General features: G+C 49.4%; 1 protein-coding gene across 2 annotated transcripts; it reads left to right on the forward strand.

The window, feature by feature from the left end:
- The first annotated feature begins 2,399 nt into the window (after positions 1-2,399).
- On the forward strand, positions 2,400-6,944 carry LOC134107484 (E3 ubiquitin-protein ligase TRIM39-like). Of its 2 annotated transcripts, XM_062559252.1 has the most exons (3): positions 2,400-2,597; positions 3,887-4,009; positions 4,474-6,944. In XM_062559252.1, the coding sequence occupies exon 3, from the start codon at positions 4,481-4,483 to the stop codon at positions 6,113-6,115; it is 1,635 nt and encodes a 544-aa protein (XP_062415236.1). In that variant the 5' UTR covers positions 2,400-2,597; positions 3,887-4,009; positions 4,474-4,480; the 3' UTR covers positions 6,116-6,944. The 2 variants fall into 2 exon arrangements, with proteins under 2 accessions (XP_062415236.1, XP_062415238.1); XM_062559254.1 differs by lacking the exon at positions 2,400-2,597 and having other exon boundaries at positions 3,586-4,009.
- Positions 6,945-20,308: the final 13,364 nt, after the last annotated feature.

Consider the following 20,308-nt stretch of genomic DNA (forward strand, 5'->3'; position numbering starts at 1 on the left):
ACTCCTCTGCTCCCATAGACGTCTATGAGGAAATGACTCTACTTCTGTGTAGTGACAAGCAGGGGGCGACTCCTCTGCTCCCATTGACGTCTATGAGGAAATGACTCTACTTCTGTGTAGTGACCAGCAGGGGGCGACTCCTCTGCTCCCATAGACGTCTATGAGGAAATGACTCTACTTCTGTGTAGTGACCAGCAGGGGGCGACTCCTCTGCTCCCATAGACGTCTATGAGGAAATGACTCTACTTCTGTGTAGTGACCAGCAGGGGGCGACTCCTCTGCTCCCATAGACGTCTATGAGGAAATGACTCTACTTCTGTGTAGTGACCAGCAGGGGGCGACTCCTCTGCTCCCATAGACGTCTATGAGGAAATGACTCTACTTCTGTGTAGTGACCAGCAGGGGGCGACTCCTCTGCTCCCATTGACGTCTATGAGGAAATGACTCTACTTCTGTGTAGTGACCAGCAGGGGGCGACTCCTCTGCTCCCATAGACGTCTATGAGGAAATGACTCTACTTCTGTGTAGTGACCAGCAGGGGGCGACTCCTCTGCTCCCATAGACGTCTATGAGGAAATGACTCTACTTCTGTGTAGTGACCAGCAGGGGGCGACTCCTCTGCTCCCATTGACGTCTATGAGGAAATGACTCTACTTCTGTGTAGTGACCAGCAGGGGGCGACTCCTCTGCTCCCATAGACGTCTATGAGGAAATGACTCTACTTCTGTGTAGTGACCAGCAGGGGGCGACTCCTCTGCTCCCATAGACGTCTATGAGGAAATGACTCTACTTCTGTGTAGTGACCAGCAGGGGGCGACTCCTCTGCTCCCATAGACGTCTATGAAGAAATTACTCTACTTCTCTTTTGACTTATTCCCTCAGTAAAGATTGTAAACATGAGTCTTCTTCAATACACGCTGATTGACAGGTCTCTCATAGACCATAAAGCAGGGGATGCTTTGGGGCGGGGCTACATGCTGATTGACACCTGAATCCTCCAGAACAGAGTGAAACAGCCCAGCAAGTGAACAGAAAATAGATGAAATGTTTGAATGAACCGACGAGGAGACGTTAATGAATCAGTGATGAGCTTCTGATGGGATGAATCTCATCCCCAGAAAATCAATGACAGATTTAGGTCAGTTTTTAACATTAATGAATGTTTTTTTCTTTTCCGGACCTCCACTTCCCCGACTTGCATAACTGGTTTATTTGACTCCGCGGGTTTGATTCTCGAGTCTCCTGGGGATTTCTTCTAGAGGTATTTCATCTCCATTGGGTCTCATTGGGACTTTTGGGGTCGGATGGGGCATTTTGTCCATGTGAATGAGCCCAGTGGAGAAGGAGCCTGAGGGATGGATGACATCGCTCTTATATTTCAGAATCAGCTTGAATCACATGGAATCTGACTCCAGCATCTGCAGCACCATCTTGACCATGAACATCTAATGCTGGAATTAATACAAATCTGAGGTATTTAGACTTTATTTGATTATTTGTTTAATCTGCTACTTTCTACTTTTAATCCATGACATTTCAGAGGTAGATCTACTTCAAAAAAGTGTTTCTTCCTCTTCATGGCCACTGAAATATACATAATCTGTGGAATGTTAGTGATGAACTGAGGTGTTTCTTCATGTGATGATCATGTCTCGCCATAATCTCACTTCCTCTTGTCATATTTTCTTCCTGTTTCATCCGTGTGGATTTCGTCTCTCAAAAAATCAGAAAAAAAGAAAAACGGTGAAGAGGGACCCAGTCATACCTGACCTTTTTGTCTCCCAGGGTTGCCACGGTAACGTGGCAGGAATGTTGTGAGCTAAACTTAGACAACCCGCTACCGCACAAACACACAGTCGTCCCACTCAGGCTCATGTGGACTGAAGCTCAGAGAGGACAGCGAGACGTGTGTGTGTGTGTGTGTGTGTGTGTGTGTGTGGGTTCACCTCATGTTCCCACATCTCCTGCAGTCTGATCTCATCGATCTTCTTTTAAACTCACATGTTGTCGTTGCTGTTGTACTTTGTTTGTGCCACGCGCTCAGGTGTAAATAAGACAACATGGCTGGATGTTATTTGTTTGCCATCCATTTAGTATTTGGTGCAAAGCCTCTTCATGCTTTTCATCAGGTTACCTGAGGTGTCCCTGGGGGGGCTTTAAGATCCGCTCCAAGGAAACAATGAAGCCCATCAGCAAACTCTGGGTATTTCTACTTGTGGACTACTTCTTCCCCCTAGTAACATGTCTCACATATATATATATACACCCCACTATGTGAAAATACTAGTCCAGCTCCTGCCTTCAAAACCTCCCCTCGAGGTCCCACTTTTATCATCTGTAGGTGATTGTCAGCAGGCCGCAGGAGAAACGTGTGAGAGGAGCAGAGGAGCAGAGGAGCAGAGGAGCAGAGGAGCAGAGGAGCGCCAGCAGGAACCAACCGAGAGCTACCTGCGGCGTGGACGCGGTTGCCACGGTTACCTGCAGCTCAAAAAAATGAAGCGTGCCGATTAAAAGAGTTCTCGGGTGTGACGTTACACGCACGGACGCACCTCCGTCTGTCTGCCGACACCCATCCGCCCTGTTGTCATGGAGACGAGGTGGGTGAAAAAAACAGCTGTTTTCTAAAACCGTTTAAACTTGTTATTTTCATCTCGCAGAAAACCCGAGGTGTCGTTACGTTCCTCAGACGTGAAGGAAGAGGTTGATTCATCGCTGTGATCACTTCCAGTGTGTGTGTGTGTGTGTGTGTGATGGTGTGTGTGTGCTGGCATCCGAAAGCAAACCTCACCTTGACGTATTAACCAAGTCAGGCCTCATTACACACACACACACACACACACACACACACACACACACCTTTCCTCCCCCCTCTGCCTTCTCTCACATCTTTCATTTCTCCGTCCTCTCGACTGTGAAATCAATTCAATCTCAGTCGGTCTCACTCAGAAACACAGTTTATTCACACAGAGACACAAAGTACACAAGTAGGTACACAAATCACATTTACATGTTGTATGTAGATGATGAAATGCAGACGACATGCTGAGGAGCAGTTTGCATCTGAAGTATTAATTATGTTAACAAGGTCGAAATGTTAACGCAAATATCAACGTAAATGTTGACGCAAATTTGAACGAATATGTTATAGTTTTTTGTTCATGAATCTAAATGTTCATTTTATTGTGGGCGGATCGAGACAAAGAGCAGAAGTCCACACAGGAAGGAGGAAACATACACATTCATGTTCTCACTTTCATAACAACACTATGACACACACAAATAATTATAAATGTTGCTTCCTCGTCTCTGAATGGCTGCAGCCTTCTGCAGAGTGAAGGAGCTCATTCATTTAAAACACACACACACACACAAAATACATTAGAAAGGGTCATTAAAAGTATATTAGAAGTTTCTATAAATCCACAACATATCAGAGGAGTCATTAAGAAATGGGGTCAACACACACGTGCAGGTTATTAGAAATCACCTGAGAATGAGACCGACAACCTGAAACAACAGCAGAAAGTGTGTGTGTGTCTGTGAGTGTGTGTCTGTGAGTGTGTGAAGCTCCACCCTCTCTATAAGAGAGTGACGTGGTGGACATTACAGTTTCCTTCATGTAAAAGGGGGAGAAAAGAGCTGATTGTTCGTTTTGTTCAAATCGTTTTAGTGGCCTAAAATCAGTGCAAATCCTCTTGGAACACTGACTGAGATGGAAAATGTTGGTAGATAAATAAACTGATAAATGTACGAAAACGAGTAAACAAATAAACAAATAGATACATACAGTACATTAGTAATTCATCTTCCAGGGAACGAGGATGTGTGCAAACACTTCCTGGTGAAGATTGCAAAAGTTATTTTTAGTTCTTTCCTTGCTGCCCAGACCGGTTTACCTGCCGTGGCAGAAACTAAAAAGAAGCCTCTCCAACCAAGTCCTGCACCAAAACCCACAAGAAATACTTCATTAGTCCCTGCGGGTCGTTGAGGAGGCTCCCGCCCGACATTGGTGAGTAGCAGCGTGTGGACGATGGCGTTCGAAAGCAGGTTTCCACGAGACTCTGCTGCCCGAAAATTAAACCATGTTTGTTGTGAAGAAAGTGTCGGCGAGTTGGAGAGACTCCGTTTGGGGAAATAGTTCCAGCTGAAACAGAGAAACAGAACAGACAGGATCAATAGGAAATGACCCGCTTTTATCGGTGATTTAGAGGAGCTTTGTTAGCAAACCTTCTTCAATAAAACAAATGGACTAATACATCAGGGAGGAAGAGTAAGGGGGCGGGGGTACTGTGATAAAATGTAGAATACAACCTGTAAGCTTTGGCTGCGCCTTTAGTTTCTAAAACTGCAGGAAGGGACCATGTTTGAATGCGGCCGACATTGTGCGTTTCCTTTCAGCCTCCCCCACCAAGACAAAAAGCTCTCTGAGCTATGACGGTGTTGTAATGTCAAGCTTTCGTTCCAATTCCACAGCGTCGGCATGTCGTCCGCCAGCTTCCTGCCGGCCAAAGAGCAGTTCCTGTGCAGCCTCTGTCTGGATGTGTTCACCGATCCGGCCACCCTGCCGTGTGGCCACAACTTTTGCCGGACCTGCGTCACGCGTCACTGGGACAGCGGCACCGAGTGCCGATGCCCCTCCTGCGAACTTCCTTTCCACGGGAGGCCCGATCTGCCGGTCAACAGTTTCATATCCGAGATGGCAGCTCGGTTCAGAGAGTCGGCGGGGGGGACGGGCTCGGATCGACAAGCCGCCCGACCGGGAGACGTTCCCTGCGACGTCTGCACTGGGAGAAAAGGAAAGGCCGCGCGGTCCTGCCTGGTGTGCCTGGCCTCCTACTGCGACGACCCCCTGCAGCCGCACCTGACGGTACCACGCCTGCAGAGGCATCGGCTGACCGAGCCTGTGGAGGACCTGGAGGGCAGGGTGTGTGCGGTTCACGACAGGCCTCTGGAGCTCTTCTGCAAAGACGACCGGGCCTGTGTGTGCGCGCTGTGCCCGGCTTTGGACCACAAGTCGCACCAAGTCATTCCGCTGAAGGAGCAGTTTGAGGAGCAGCGGGCGGAACTGGGGAGGAGAGACGTCGAATTCCAGCGGATGATTCAGGAGAGACAATCAAAGGTCCAGGAGATAAAACACATGGAAAAGCTGAGCAGGCAAGCCGCTGACAGAGAGACAGCAGACGGGGTCCAGGTCCTCACGGGTTTGATACGGTCTCTGGAAAGAACCCGGGCCGAGCTCATTGGGGCGATCGAGGCGACGCGGAAGGCCAGCGAGGAGCAGGCCGAAGGCTTCGTCCGAGAGCTCGAGCAGGAGGTCTCCGAGCTGATCAGGCAACGCGCTGAGGTGGAGCAGCTCTCTCGCACCAAGGACCACCTGCACTTCCTGCAATGCTTCGGGTCCCTGAATGCTTCCGCGCCCGCCAGGGACTGGAAAGAGGTCGGCATCGAGCCGCCGCCGTTCGCGGGCGCCGTGAGAGCGGTGCTGGATCGGCTGGAGGAGACGCTCGGTGCGGAGGTGAAGACGTTGATCCGTGAGGCCGAGCTGGAGAGGCTCCGGCGGGTCGCCGTGGACGTGACTCTGGACCCCGACACAGCTCACAACGCCCTCATCCTGTCAGGTGACGGCAAGCGGGTTCACCATGGGCTCGTCAAGAAGAATCTCCCGGACACGCCCGACAGATTCAACCCTAGCTGCTGTGTGTTGGGAAGACAGAGTTTCTCCTCTGGAAGATTTTACTTTGAGGTTGAAGTTGAAGGGAAGACCAGATGGACTTTAGGCGTGGCCAGAGCGTCGATCAAGAGAAAGGGAATCATCCCGCTGTGCCCCGACAACGGCCACTGGACCGTGTGGTTGAAGAACGGAGAAGAATACGCCGCTCTGGTTGGCTCTCCTCTCGCCCTCCCGCTTGGCTCCAGGCCCCGGAAGGTGGGGGTGTTGGTGGACTACGAGGAGGGCCTGGTCGCCTTCTATGACGTAGACGCCGCAAATCAGATCTACTCCTTCACCGGCTGCTCCTTCACCGAGAAGCTCCTCCCCTTCTTCAGCCCCGGGCTCTGTGACGATGGCGTCAACTCGGCCCCTTTGGTCATTTCCAGCACGATTCGCAATCATTGAAACGATGGCTTTGCGTCTGGTTTTCACTGATGCAACGGTTAAATTCTTTAAGTCTTGTTGTTGGCTTCAATTCTCTCTGCTAAACAATGTTTTACTGAGTGAGTTTTTCTCTCCAGAGGAGAGAACGTTCTTACTTCACAGTGAGGCGTTTTGGTTCGCTTCTGTGAAAAGCGACTTTGTTTAGACCAAATATTCTACAGATATTTTGACTTGTTGTGAAAGGAAAAGTGTTACATGAAGATGCCTTTTTGTCCAACAGCAGAGTGCAGAAACTGCTGCATTCGTTGGAACACCGTCAGGTTTTACTGGTCTTTGTAAAATGAAGGTCAACTCTGCACAGAGGCCTTTTTTCACATTAGACATCTGCAATAATTGTCACCGTAGGAATGGTCACTAATGGCAATGCAGCAGCGTCTCCCATCTGTTCACGTGTCCCTCTACACCACAACATGACCCTAAAACTGACTAAATGGAATTTCATTTAGCTGTTTTATCCTCGTGCATCTTATCAACATTGATGTGTTTGTTCAGGGTTGCTGTCCCTGTTGTCGCAGTCGGTTTTGACCTGTCAATCAACCGCTCCCATCCCGCGCCGCCTCGTCGGCACTGCTCCTAAACGACAGCCACAGTGATGTAACACACCTGTGAGGAATGTAGTGAATGCAGGAGCAGACTTAATTGTAGTTGTCCAAGCCGGATCAACGTCTTAAATCTACACTCTCGACCGGGTTCTCAGACCTCTGGACCCAATGTGGCAGGTCTGGAAATGTTTGAACGTCGCTCATCACGTTTAATTAATAGAATTGTCCCCTATGATGATGATGATAACATGCCGGATAGAAGGTTTGTTTAGTGATAATCTTTGTATTTGTTATATCTAAAATTCTACTTAAATAAATCATTTATGTATTAACCTTACTGTCACATGGTCCTTTTTAAGTATTCTTAATATAGCAGGTGTTTAAATTGATAATAGACATTGCTGCTGGAGAAGGGGCTCATACAAACATCACACTTTCACTTTGGGCTAAAAAAATTAACCCAGATTTCCCTGAAGGTAAACAAGCGTTTGTTCATTAAAGGAAGCGAATTGAAAGAGTAAACAACCATAAGTGACCCTGTGGCACAGGTGAGGATTTATAACGTTCTGTGAGGTCTCAACCCCAGCGTGACGGCAGGAGGCCACTAGGGGGAGCCGAAGAACGCGTCCTCCGGAGTCAATCACCGGAATTCTAAACACCTGCGAGAGAGAGATACCTATAAAAGCAGCCCGACGCAGCGGGCTGGTTGTGAGGTATTGAATGTACACTTCTCTGCTGAACCGCTTTTGATTATCTACCCCTAAAACCCCTTAGAACCTGTGACTCGACCTTCCGCCTGCCTCTGACCACGAACCTGCCTATTCCCCTGGACCAGAACCATCTGTTGCCTCCCGCGTTGCCGACCTACTGCCTGTCTTCGGAATTCCCACTTAGATTTGTCCCAGAACATAATTACTACCTGTCCTTTAAAATAAAGAAAGATTGGAAGCTCTGATCCTGAGTCCGTATCTCCTTCCAGGGTCCAGACGTGACAGAATACCTCACCCGTATTCAAATGGAACCATCGGAGCTCCAACTTCGGCTCGCCCAGCAGGAGGAACGAATTGAGGAGCTATGCCAGCTCCTACGCCAGTCCGCCACACCGGCGGTTCAACCCGCCATTCCTTCGGCATCCACCGGACCCGCCCCGATGGCTATGCCGGGAAAGTATGATGGCTCTCCTGGCAAATGCCTGGGATTCCTCATGCAGTGCGGGATGTATATCGCCCACCACTCTGCAAACTACCAAACGGAGAAGGACAGAGTCGACTTTGTCATCTCCCTGTTAACAGGAAGAGCCCTCGATTGGGCAACGGCCCTCTGGTCAGCGGGAGCCCCAGAACTTCTGTCTGAGCAACATTTTCAAGCACAGTTTAAAGAGGTGTTTGACCACCCCATTACCGGGAAAACCACGGGAGATTTGCTGTGCGAAATCCGGCAGGGCTCGCAAACGGTGTCAGATTACGCCCTGAGGTTCCGGACCCTCGCCGCGGGCAGCGGGTGGAGCGAGACCGCACTCCTGACCATCTACCGTCGCGGTCTCCGTCCTGAACTCCAGGCCGAACTGGCGTGCCGAGGGGATGTCACCCAGCTTGGCGATTACATCCGGGTGTCCATTAGCGTGGGACACCTCCTCGAGTCCCGACGATCCCCGCGAGCCAGTTTTCCATCTGAGCCCACCTTTCCGGTAACACCTCCTCTGGCCGACGAGGGACCGGAGCCGATGCAGTTAGGTCGCCTGCCCCTGTCTCCAGCGGAGAGAATAAGGAGGATCAGGGAGCAGTTGTGCTTGTATTGTGGCGAGGCGGGACATCTCCTTCGGAACTGCCGACTCCGACCCCCCCGTCAGAAGGATGGCTGGACCTACACCTCTGCCAAGGTAGGACTGTCTCCAGTGTTAAACATGTCACGTCAACAACTAACCCTACCTACTGTTTTATCTTTGGGGAAAATGAAGCAGGAGGTACGTGGGTTGGTGGACTCGGGGGCGGCAGGGAATTTTATGGACCAACACTTGGCTCACCGTTTAGCTGTGCCCCTCATCCCAGTGCGTCCTCCACTCCGAATCAACGCCTTGGATGGGCAGCCCCTGGGCACCGGAATGATTATGCACCAGACGGCTAACATCACTCTGCGGGTCGGAGCGCTGCACGAGGAGGACATAAGGTTCTTCATAGTGTCCTCTCCCCGGGAACCTCTGATCCTAGGACACCCGTGGCTTGTGCTCCATGACCCTGTGATTTCGTGGAGACAAGGTGAGTTACTGACCTGGTCTCCTGAATGTATGTCCAGATGTCTGAACGTCACCTGCCGAGCCACCTCGGTGGAGGCAGCCACGGCTACAAAGACCCAGGCAGTACCCCCCTGCTACGAGACACTCCAGGAGGTATTCAGCAAACAAAAAGCCGCAGAGCTGGCTCCCCATCGACCATGCGATTGTGCTATCGAGCTGCTGCCAGAGGGACCGCTGCCGAGGGGCCGGATATACGCGCTGTCCCTACCAGAGGAGGAGGCCATGAACCAGTACGTCGAGGAATCCCTGCAGCAGGGCATCATCCGCCCCTCCACGTCCCCGGCCGCTTCAAGCTTCTTCTTCGTGGGAAAGAAAGATGGAGGGCTCCGTCCTTGTATCGATTACCGGGCATTGAATGCGATCACAGTGAAGAACCGGTTCCCTCTGCCCCTCATCCCCGCGGCCTTGGAACAGGTAGGAGGGGCAAGCATATACACTAAGCTTGATCTCCGTAGCGCTTACAACTTGGTGCGCATCCGGGAGGGCGATGAATGGAAAACTGCTTTCCTGACGGCAAGAGGGCATTACGAGTACCTGGTGATGCCCTACGGGCTCACAAACGCCCCCGCAGTATTCCAAGCCTTTATGAACGAACTCTTCCATGACATGATAAATCGGTTTCTTATTGTGTACATTGACGATCTGCTCATTTACTCACACAGTATGGAGGAGCACGTCCAGCAGGTGCGTTTAGTGCTACAGCGTCTGCAGGCCAACCAACTCTACGTGAATGCGGAGAAAAGCCTGTTCCACGTCTCAACGCTCACCTTCCTTGGATACGTGCTTTCGCCAGGAGGGGTCGCCATGGACCAAGGCAAGGTAGACGCGGTGCACAACTGGCCTACACCCAACACCGTAAAGGAGCTCCAGCGGTTCCTGGGGTTCTCCAATTACTATTCGAGATTCATCCGGAACTTCGGGGCAATGGCTGCTCCACTTACCGCCCTTACGAGCCAGAAGAAGGGCAAACTCCCATGGTCTGACGCAGCCCAGAAGGCGTTCGACACCCTTAAGCTGGCGTTCACCTCAGCTCCCGTGCTGACCCAACCGGACCCCGACCGCCAGTTTATTGTCGAGGTGGACGCCTCCGAAGAAGGGGTGGGGGGTGTTCTATCCCAACGCACGGGGAGTCCCCCCAAGGTGCACCCATGTGCGTTCTTTTCAAAGAAACTGTCCCCGGCGGAAAGAAACTACGACGTGGGCAACCGGGAACTGCTAGCCATCAAACTCGCCCTGGAAGAATGGAGGCATTGGCTAGAGGGAGCTCGGCACCCCTTCATGGTCCTGACTGATCACCGGAACCTGGAGTATCTGAAAGGGGCAAGACGGCTAAACCCGCGTCAGGCCCGGTGGGCCTTGTTCTTCACGCGCTTCCAATTTACCGTGTCGTACCAGCCCGGAGAGAAGAACGCAAAGGCGGACGCACTCTCACGACTATACGGATCTCCGGCGTCTATGGGCGATCCCGAACCCATCCTACCGGACTCATATTTCGTCGGCCCCATCCACTGGGAGCTCGAGTCCGTCATCCAGGACGCGCTCCGCACAGACCCAGCACCACCTGACACCCCTGCCAACCGGGTCTATGTCCCCGCATCAGTGCGACCTCAACTCGTCCAGTGGAGTCACACCTCGTTGGGATCAGGACATCCAGGCATTACCCGAACCACTCAGCTCTTGTCCCAGAAATACTGGTGGAATTCGTTGGCCTCCGACGTGCGGGACTACGTGCTATCCTGTCCGGTCTGTGCACAAACTAAAACCCCCCGTCAACTCCCCGCCGGGGAGTTAGTACCGCTGCCCACTCCCCAGAGACCGTGGTCCCATGTGGCAGTGGACTTCCTCACCGACCTACCGGCGTCAGAGGGGTTTACTACTATTTTAGTATTAGTCGACAGGTTCTCTAAAATGTGTCGCTTTATACCCCTGTGTAACCTTCCTTCAGCCATAGAGATGGCAGAGTGTCTGTTCCTCCAGGTGTTTCGACCGTTCGGCCTTCCAGAAGAAATCATCTCCGACAGAGGTCCTCAGTTCACGTCTCAGGTCTGGAGGGCGTTCTGCAACCGGCTGGGAATAAAGGTGAAGCTGACGTCCGGATACCATCCAGAGACCAACGGCCAAACCGAAAGACTCAACCAGGAACTGGGGAAGTACCTTCGTGGTTATTGCTTACAACACCCACATGATTGGTCCCGGTACGTGGCCTGGGCAGAATACGCACAGAACTCAACATTCCACTCTTCATTACGATTAACCCCGTTTCAGTGTGTGCTGGGATACCAGCCCCCATTGTTTCCCTGGGACACTAGGCCTGGTCCCGTACCGGCCGTAGAGGACTGGTTCCAACGCAGTGGCGAAGTCTGGGAGACCGCCCATCGTCACCTCTGCCAAGCCGCCAGCACGCAAAAGAAGTTCGCAGACCGACGACGCCGGCCCGCTCCCAGCTACCAAACGGGTCAGAGGGTGTGGCTATCCACGAGAAACTTGAAGCTGCGTCTGCCCTGCCGGAAGCTGTGGCCACGATACATCGGACCATTCAAAATCACCCATCGCATAAACCCGGTAACCTACCGACTGCTTCTACCTAAACATTATCGAATCTCGTCAGCATTTCACGTGTCTCTTCTGAAGCCTGTCCATGCTAGCCCTCTCCATCCATCTCTACCGACACCAACGCCACCTGCCCCACTGGAGATAGATGGGGGTCCGGCATACGCTATCACGGCGGTGCTGGATTCCAAACGTCTGCGGGACGGCCTCCATTACCTGGTGGACTGGGAAGGATACGGCCCTGAAAAACGATCATGGATCCCGGCCCGGGATGTCCTCTCCCAAGAACTAATAGAGGAGTTTCATCGGATGCGCCCGGATCGCCCTGCACCTCGCCCGCGGGGTCGCCCGCCGTCTACAGTGGCTCGACCGTCAGGAGCCGGCCGTGGAGGAGGGGGCTCTGTGAGGTCTCAACCCCAGCGTGACGGCAGGAGGCCACTAGGGGGAGCCGAAGAACGCGTCCTCCGGAGTCAATCACCGGAATTCTAAACACCTGCGAGAGAGAGATACCTATAAAAGCAGCCCGACGCAGCGGGCTGGTTGTGAGGTATTGAATGTACACTTCTCTGCTGAACCGCTTTTGATTATCTACCCCTAAAACCCCTTAGAACCTGTGACTCGACCTTCCGCCTGCCTCTGACCACGAACCTGCCTATTCCCCTGGACCAGAACCATCTGTTGCCTCCCGCGTTGCCGACCTACTGCCTGTCTTCGGAATTCCCACTTAGATTTGTCCCAGAACATAATTACTACCTGTCCTTTAAAATAAAGAAAGATTGGAAGCTCTGATCCTGAGTCCGTATCTCCTTCCAGGGTCCAGACGTGACACGTTCAGCATCCATCTGGACATTGGGTTTAAAGACTACTTGGTTCTGACAACAAAATAATTGATCAAGAGCTATTTATTATTTCTTTAATCATGTCGAACAGATGTGATGCTACTATTCTGTTGTTGATACAGTATCGGTACCATACTGCTCAGAGTGCTTTCATGGGTCATTTGTTGCTAATAGTATTGCTTTATATCATATTATAAGATGCCTGAGGGTGTGAATCAGCACCAGCTCGGCAGACAGGCTGTAAGCTGATTATTTATGAATAAAATGCAGCAGGATAAAGAAGATAATTTTACTTCTTGCAGGGAATATAAGCTGCTGTGACGCTGCGTTTGAGGATCCTCCTCCAAGGAAATGTGCAGGTTCTTTGACTTAAAACACATTTGATGTGCGGGAACTCGATTTTAAGAAGACAGAAACACCACTTTACTGTGAAATAGATTTGAAAACCTGCTTTAAACTCCTCACAAAACGTGCGAGTCAGAGACGTCGTGCGGAGCAGCTGCTCCTCCTGCACGCGGGATGCAGAACGTTCTCTGGTGGACGCTGCCATCTATCGGCCGCTGGCTCACTCGCCACGTGGAACAAAAGGAGACAGAGACAGGCCCAGTGCATGCTGGGACAGGCCAAGGTGCACCCAGAGCAAAGAGCTGATGATCAGTAAACTGTGAGTGTGGTCTGCAAACTACAAGTAGCCTACGAGTCAACAGTCTCATTGATAAGCTTTATTTAGATCAATCACACAACATATTCGCACGAGAGACTGATCAGTACACAGAAAAAATTGATTTCATATGCAAAGTAATGGATAGTTATAGTTTATTAAAATACAGATACAATTTGTTTAACTCCAGGAGGTGGTTCTGTGACTTTTCTTTCAAAAACCATTTAGAAATATGACGTTATTTTGAGTTGAGGTTCTTGAATTGGTTGAAAAAAGGTAAAAGTAAAACTAGCAATTTCTGGAACAAGAGCTTAACAGCCAAGCTATAGTGCTGAAGTAGGCTGAACTCTGGATGAACTAAATATTGATATGATCATTTTACGATCTGTGACTGGAAATAAATCTCTGAACCCACTAAATCAATGAACTCTATTTATGCACATTTACTACAAGGATGACTTTGGTGAACCTGCAAATTCATGCTGTTGACCAGAAGGAAGCCAATTTGAAGGCTTTGGTTTTTCTTTGCTATTTCCTTATGTGACCGGCGATTCAAACTGCAATATCTTTCCAAATGTTCCTCCCAGGGTTAATAAAGCTGCACAGACAGGTGAAACTAGTGTAACACTGCCAACCATGAAAAACACAAAAGTATCACACACCCCCCCCCCTCCCAAAAATATATATATATTAATATATGCTGTTCAAGCCGCATTCTCTTATATGGAAAGCCGAAAGTAAAGAAAACCCTCTGGAATGTGGAGATTCTGTGCAGCATATTCTGCCCCATAAAAGCCAGAAAATACATTAGAGAAGCAAAGAGGACGTCACGCGATGACCTCTGAGTCCTCCTGTGGCAGTGCAGAGGTTAAGGGGGTCAGGGGTCGCAGGGGATTGGCTGAAGGGTCTCTTTTAGTAGACCTTCATCATGATGGATGCATCTCTGGTTTCTCAGCGTCCTGCCTGATGGATCATCAGGAGGGAGAGCAGCAGGCCAAGCACCTGTGAAGACGGGGACTCGGTTAGTAGAGACAGGTGAGGCAGAAGTAAAAGACTTTCAAGTACAGAAACTGTCAAGAGTTTGAATTTGCACTATTTTGTTTGGTCATCATTTTAAAATCCATCAAATAGTCTTCAAACTAAAATTCACCTTAAAAAATTGACTTTTTAAAAATATTTATAATTTATTCATTTGTTGTCACTTGTGAATCCTAGAGATTGGTGAGGTCACTGAGCGTATCAAAACTCAAACGGAGGATGAGAGCTTACAGCCGTGACAGCCAGTCCAAAGACGAAGCCCATAAGGATCACGCAGTAGAAGAACACATGGGTAAAGAAAAAATCGTCGCATTTCTGAAACAGAAGAGGAGGTTCATCGTGAGGAGATGGTGACCTGGATGGGGCCGTGATTGATATAGTGGACAGACACACCAGGCTATGTTATTGTCTAAAGACTTACGAATAAAGCAGACCTAGAATCTAGACAAAGAACGTTAGCGTTGAGATAGACAGAATGTATGCATCAAGGTAGGTAGATAGGCGTGATTATGAATTCCACTTCTTTTCTTTGACTTTTTTTTCAAGATATAGTTAGCGTTGTTTAGTGAAATAAATAGATTACCAGCTGTGTTGCTTCAACCAAAACGACGCCACAGATCAGCATGATGATCGCTCCAACCCCCATGAAGCCTGCAAACTGTAAATGAAAGAGCATTCAAAGGTATATCTTGATTTGATAGTTGACTGTCTTGAAATGACCAATTGAACAAGCTAAAGATATTATTTGTGTGATTTGACATTTTGTACGTACTATTTTGAGGGCGATGCGGTTCTCTGAAGATCCCGCGTAGATTCCAAGGGCGGCGATCACGAAGATGGAGATCGGGAACAGCCAACCCCAATGCTCCACCACCACAAGAAACAATACAAATATCGGATCAATCCAAAGAGAGGACCAGCAAACATCGTCAACATCGGATCAATCCAACAAGAGGACCAGGAAACAACGGCAACATCAGATCAATCCAAAGAGAGGACCAGGAAACAACGGCAACATCGGATCAATCCAAAGAGAGGACCAGGAAACAACGCCAACATCGGATCAATCCAAAGAGAGGACCATGAAACCAGTTTTGAGACCGAGTAACATAAAAATGATATTGATCCGATGAGAATACCAATCCAAACACTTTCATGGAATTCGTTGGCATATAAAGTACACTCTAATAATCCCCTTAAATGATTTACCAAATTTCAGACTTTAAAGAAAAGGTTGCCAGTTTTTTCTAAATGAATCATGCTAACAGAAACGTTGCGTGTGAGCGGGCCGGTGTTGTATCAAGACCTCGTAGGTCAAACATACGCTTTCAATTGGGCGCGCGCCGGAAGCACAGGAAATCCTGACACAGGAAATCCTAAAAAAATAATTCCTGAGTGCGTGTTGGAAAAATGCTGCGACAAGAATGGAAGGTAATTATCATTAGTTTGACCCAAAGCACTGATGAGCTCACTGGCTTTTGTCTCTCATCCACTCCTCCCACCCTCCCCCCCCCCCCCCCCTCCTTAGTACTTTGTTATGGCATTGTTGAGCCCTTTTTGCTGCAGAAGAGAAAGTCGACTGTGAGTGGAAAATCTCAATCTCAACCTCAACGGGATGTGCGCCGTTGTCGTGGTCTACCGAGAAAAATTGTAATACATCTTTTTGTTAAAAAATAATGTTATGGTTCAACACATTGCTGGTTGTATTTTATTTTTATTGCATTAAGGTTCCGTTTAATCAATAAATGCTTGAACAGGATTTTCAAACACGTTGTTGTGTTGTTGTTGTTGTTTACCTCGTTGCCGGTGGCCATTGCCATACGGATGATCAGCACACATCCGAGGATCTGCAACAACATGTGGATTCTTAGAACAATAGAAAAAACAGAGTGGGTCGGTTAAACTGTTAAATATTCTTAAGAGGCTACTAAAAAAAATATGATATATCATCTAATTTAATACAAAAAAAGACACAAGCGTGAAATAACGAATGAGTCTGTGGCCGCAGCGGGAAATCAAAAGAAGAAAAAAACATTTTAAAGAAAAGGGTATAATTCCATTTGATTTATGTTTCTTTAACGTCCTTAATATGTTTTTATATTTTATGATATATGAAATAAAAGATAATTTGTTCACACGGCTCTTTTATTGTTCTTCATGCAAAGAAAAGTCCTCAGATGGCTTCCGATTGGAGACATCCTTGAAGCTCCGCCCCCTTGCGGGTGAAAACATGTTTTTGCAGCAGAAAGGAATGAGAATGAGGGTCTTGGGGTCATTAGAGAATAAAAGGGCGATTGTGGACAAGTGAATCTTAACTCGTCTCTTACGCTGGAGCTGAGCCAGGGGACAGAAAGAACACTATTACATCTCACTTTACAACTTCCCTGTCACAAAAATTAGATTCAGCACTTTGAACTTTGATAAGGAAGGAACAAGGTAGATTTATGTCTCTTTTTAAGCATAATAAACTTTTTCCCACCCATTTTGTTAAAGCTGAAAAAGAAAGAATTTAATATCTTCCTTCTTTACCTTCTTCTTTCACCCAAATCCCAAACCCTTTTTTTATTAACATGGGCCTATAAATAAAAACCAAAACATCTTTCTATAATTGATCATGAAACACATCTGGTGGAGTTTTCCTTTTTTTCATATTTTTACTGTAAATAGAAAAATGTCCTCACAAAAGATCTGAAAGTGGTTTTCTACTCACTGCGTACAGCACATTGAAGAAGATAAAAGGGCATTTCAGGCATCCGTTGATTTTCCCCATCTTTTTTTTTTCAGCTATCGCTTCTCAGAGATGTGAGCGTGTCGTGTGAGAAGGTCTGTGTGCGTCTGTGTGCGTCTGTGTGCGTCTGTATGTACCCCTGAGCCTCAGCACAGAGCCACAACACACAGAGCTGCAACCCTACAAAAAAGATGTGGACTTAAAGAGCCGCTCTAGGACACATCTGGTTTTTAGTTTCACAACTACCAGATGTAGATATACTTTCACACTGTAAAAACCGGCGAACCCGGCAGTTCCTGGGGGCGCTCCATGCGCAGGCGCTCCATGCCCAGGTGGGGAGGCCGGCCCAGGCGCTGGAACAACTGGCGGCGTGACCGGTGGCCGCTTTGACGGGACCCAGCTCTGGCTGGTCTGCCCCTCCACTGCCTGACTGCGGAAGACGACGTCCAGTCATTTCTGCAGACCTTTGAGGTGACGGCGGAGGCATGTCCCTGGCCGGCTTAGTGAGCATAAGCCATGGGGCTGCCATCACGGTAAGATTCCAGGGGGGTACACGCCAGGCAATGGTGGATTCGGGCTGTACGCAATCCATGATACACCAGAGCCTGGTTGGGTCGGTCGGGTGGAGCATTGGTGGAGGCGTCGGGGGTGAGAATAAGGTGTGTGCATGGGGAAATTCACCAGTATCCCATAGGGTCCGTGGAACTTAGGTATAGGGGAAAAAGCATAGTGTGAAGGTTGCGGTTAGATCCCACCTGACGCACCCCGTAATTTTGGCAACAGATGGCCGGGGTTTAACAAGCTAATGGGGTGGCTGCGGCGGTGCGTTCACGGCTGACAGGGACATGCGGTATGTGTGCTGTGCTCAGCGGTGACGCAAGGTCGTCCGACGCTGCCGACAGGGAGGGGGAAGCGGCGGAGCCTCCCATGAAGAGACTCCATCGGCTCCCGAGTTTCACTCCATGGAAGATTTTACACACAGTCTCGGGACGATACTCTACGCTCAGCCTACAACCAAGTGATAATAATTGATGGTCAATGGGTTTGCCCTGACGCAGCGCAGTCATATCCGCACCTTTCATTGAATAGGGATAGATTATATAGAGTGAGTAGTGACACTCAGTTGCTGGTGCGGAGAAGCCGCCGGGAAATGATTTTCCAGACGCCTCACTATAACCCGATGGCGGGTAATATGGGATACGGGAAGACACTAGACCGGCCAATCCCACCCCACCCCGCTCCCGTGCAAGGCCCGTCTCTCTGAGTGGCAGACATTGCCCAGTTGCAGAATCAGTTTGCTGATGTGTTCTCGCCCCTGCCAGGCCGGACCGACCTGAATGCACCGAATCGGGACTCCCCCGGGGGTGACGGTAAGGTCACGGTCCTACAGAATGCCTGAACACAAAAGAAAAGTGGTTCGGGAGGAATTGGCTGCTATGTTGCAGGTGGGGGTCTAAGAAGAGTCCAATAGTGCCTGGAGCAGCCCCATCATTCTGTTGGCTAAGAAAGACGCAGGATGAACGATGTGTCACGATTCGATGCCTACCCAATGCACCGGGTCGACGACCTCCTGGACCGGCTGGGCATGTTTATTTACGACCCTGGATTTGACAAAGGGCTACTGGCAGATTCCTCTGTCGTCAGAGTCCAAGGAGAAAACGGCGTTCTCCATTCAGTATGGCTTATATCAATTTACCACGCTTCCCTTTGGCTTGTTCGGTTCCCCCGGCCACATTCCAGCGTCTCATGGCCCGGGTGTTGCGCCCGCATGTCGCATACGCGGCCGCTGATCTGGATGATATTATTTTCCACAGCACCACCTGGGCGGAGCATGTGCGGCGAGTTGACGCACATGCTCCGCTCGGTCACTAGCCCCTTGACCGACCTGACCCGGAAAGGTGCGTCAGATCTGGTCCAGTGGTCGAAGCAGTGCCAGCGGGCGTATGAGAAGGTAAAACAGACTCTCTGTGGGGAACCGCTCCTCCACACCCCTAACTTTTCTCTCCCCTTTACTCTGCAGACCGACGCATCGGACAGGGGGCTGGGGGCCGTTTTGTCCAAGGAGGTGGAGGGGGTCGACCGCTCCGTGATATACATCAGCCGGAAGCTGTCAGAGAGGGTGGCCAGGTACAGCACGGTGGAGAAGGAGTGCCTGGTCATCCGGTGGGCGGTGGGCTCCCTGCACTACTACTTCCTGGGGCGCTCTTTCACCCTCTGTTTTTTGGACCACGCTCCGCTCCAATGGCTCCACCGCATTAAGGATACCAACGCCCGGATCACTCGGTGGTATCCGGCTCTACAGCAGACTTCCTCTCCCGCCCTCTGGAGGGAGGGTGGGGGTAGGGCAGGCCGGACGGCTCCCCGGCCTAAGCCGGTGGGGGTATGTGTTGGCGGGCGTGGTTTTGGCTTGGCTGCAGAGGGGAGAGAGGGGGAGCGGCTCAGGGAACGGTGCCAGGTGGAAGCAATTGTCCTCAGCAGGAATGGTGATTGTGTGTCTGTTTTTAAAAACTCAGTAGGGGCGATCCCGGGAGGGAGACGCCAGGCGAGCAAGCCGGACACCGGGAGCAAAAAGAGCGCTGAGATCAACTAATATAAACATTAATAACCAACCTTGCCGTGGTCCTCGTCCTTCCGGAAATCCCTCCGCTGAACCCACATGCGTTACAAGCACTTACTTATTTACATACTAGTTGTTGTATAAAATTGAGTAGCAATAATATATAACGTTTTATTTATATATATTTAAATATATATTTATCGTTTCATTATGAAAGACGTACTTCAGCTATATGGAGTCTGCCGGTGCAGTTTCTCCTCACCGCCATGTTTCCTCCTCCAAACCTCCCTGTTGGTCTGCTGTTTTTGGGGTGATGTGATTTCACGCTCCTCCTTGGAACAAGCTCCAACAAGCCTTTCCTTTATGGTGCCGTCTTGGCGCTCACAGCAAACCGCTTATTGTTTCCTTGTTTCCTGAAATAATTGTACCTGCTGATTGCAGGTTTTTCTGAAGCACTCCATAGGTGGTCCTTGGCTCTTCTCATAATTCTTTTCACTCCTTTGTCAGAAACCTTGCGAGTCAGTTTATGATGACATTACGTTCTTCCCACTTTTCTGATTAAGACTTTGTTTGGCTCAATGGTCGCTGTGTTGTGCCAGATCCTCAATAAAGTTAGAAAAAAACATTTACGGCAAACCCATGGTTATTAAGATACTCATTTAACATTTATATGGACTTTGCATCCTGCTAAATAACAGTAGCTTTCCCTTTTAAAGAGGTTGTGACCTCTGGAGAGCATCAAGTCACAAAGCACAAGGTGCACATTAAACATGAATGAAAAATAAAACAAGGAAGAACAAATGCAGAATATTCTGAACCAGAGTGGCTCTGAAAGCTCCACTTTCAAAAGATTCAACCTTTTTTTCTACATTTGTGATCTAAATTAGTTGAATTTTCAAATCTATTGGTCCAGTCAATCAAAAAAGCATCCCCTTTATGGTCTGTT

Source organism: Pungitius pungitius, chromosome 2 (genome assembly GCF_949316345.1).
Source record: "Pungitius pungitius chromosome 2, fPunPun2.1, whole genome shotgun sequence".
NCBI lineage: Eukaryota > Metazoa > Chordata > Actinopteri > Perciformes > Gasterosteidae > Pungitius > Pungitius pungitius.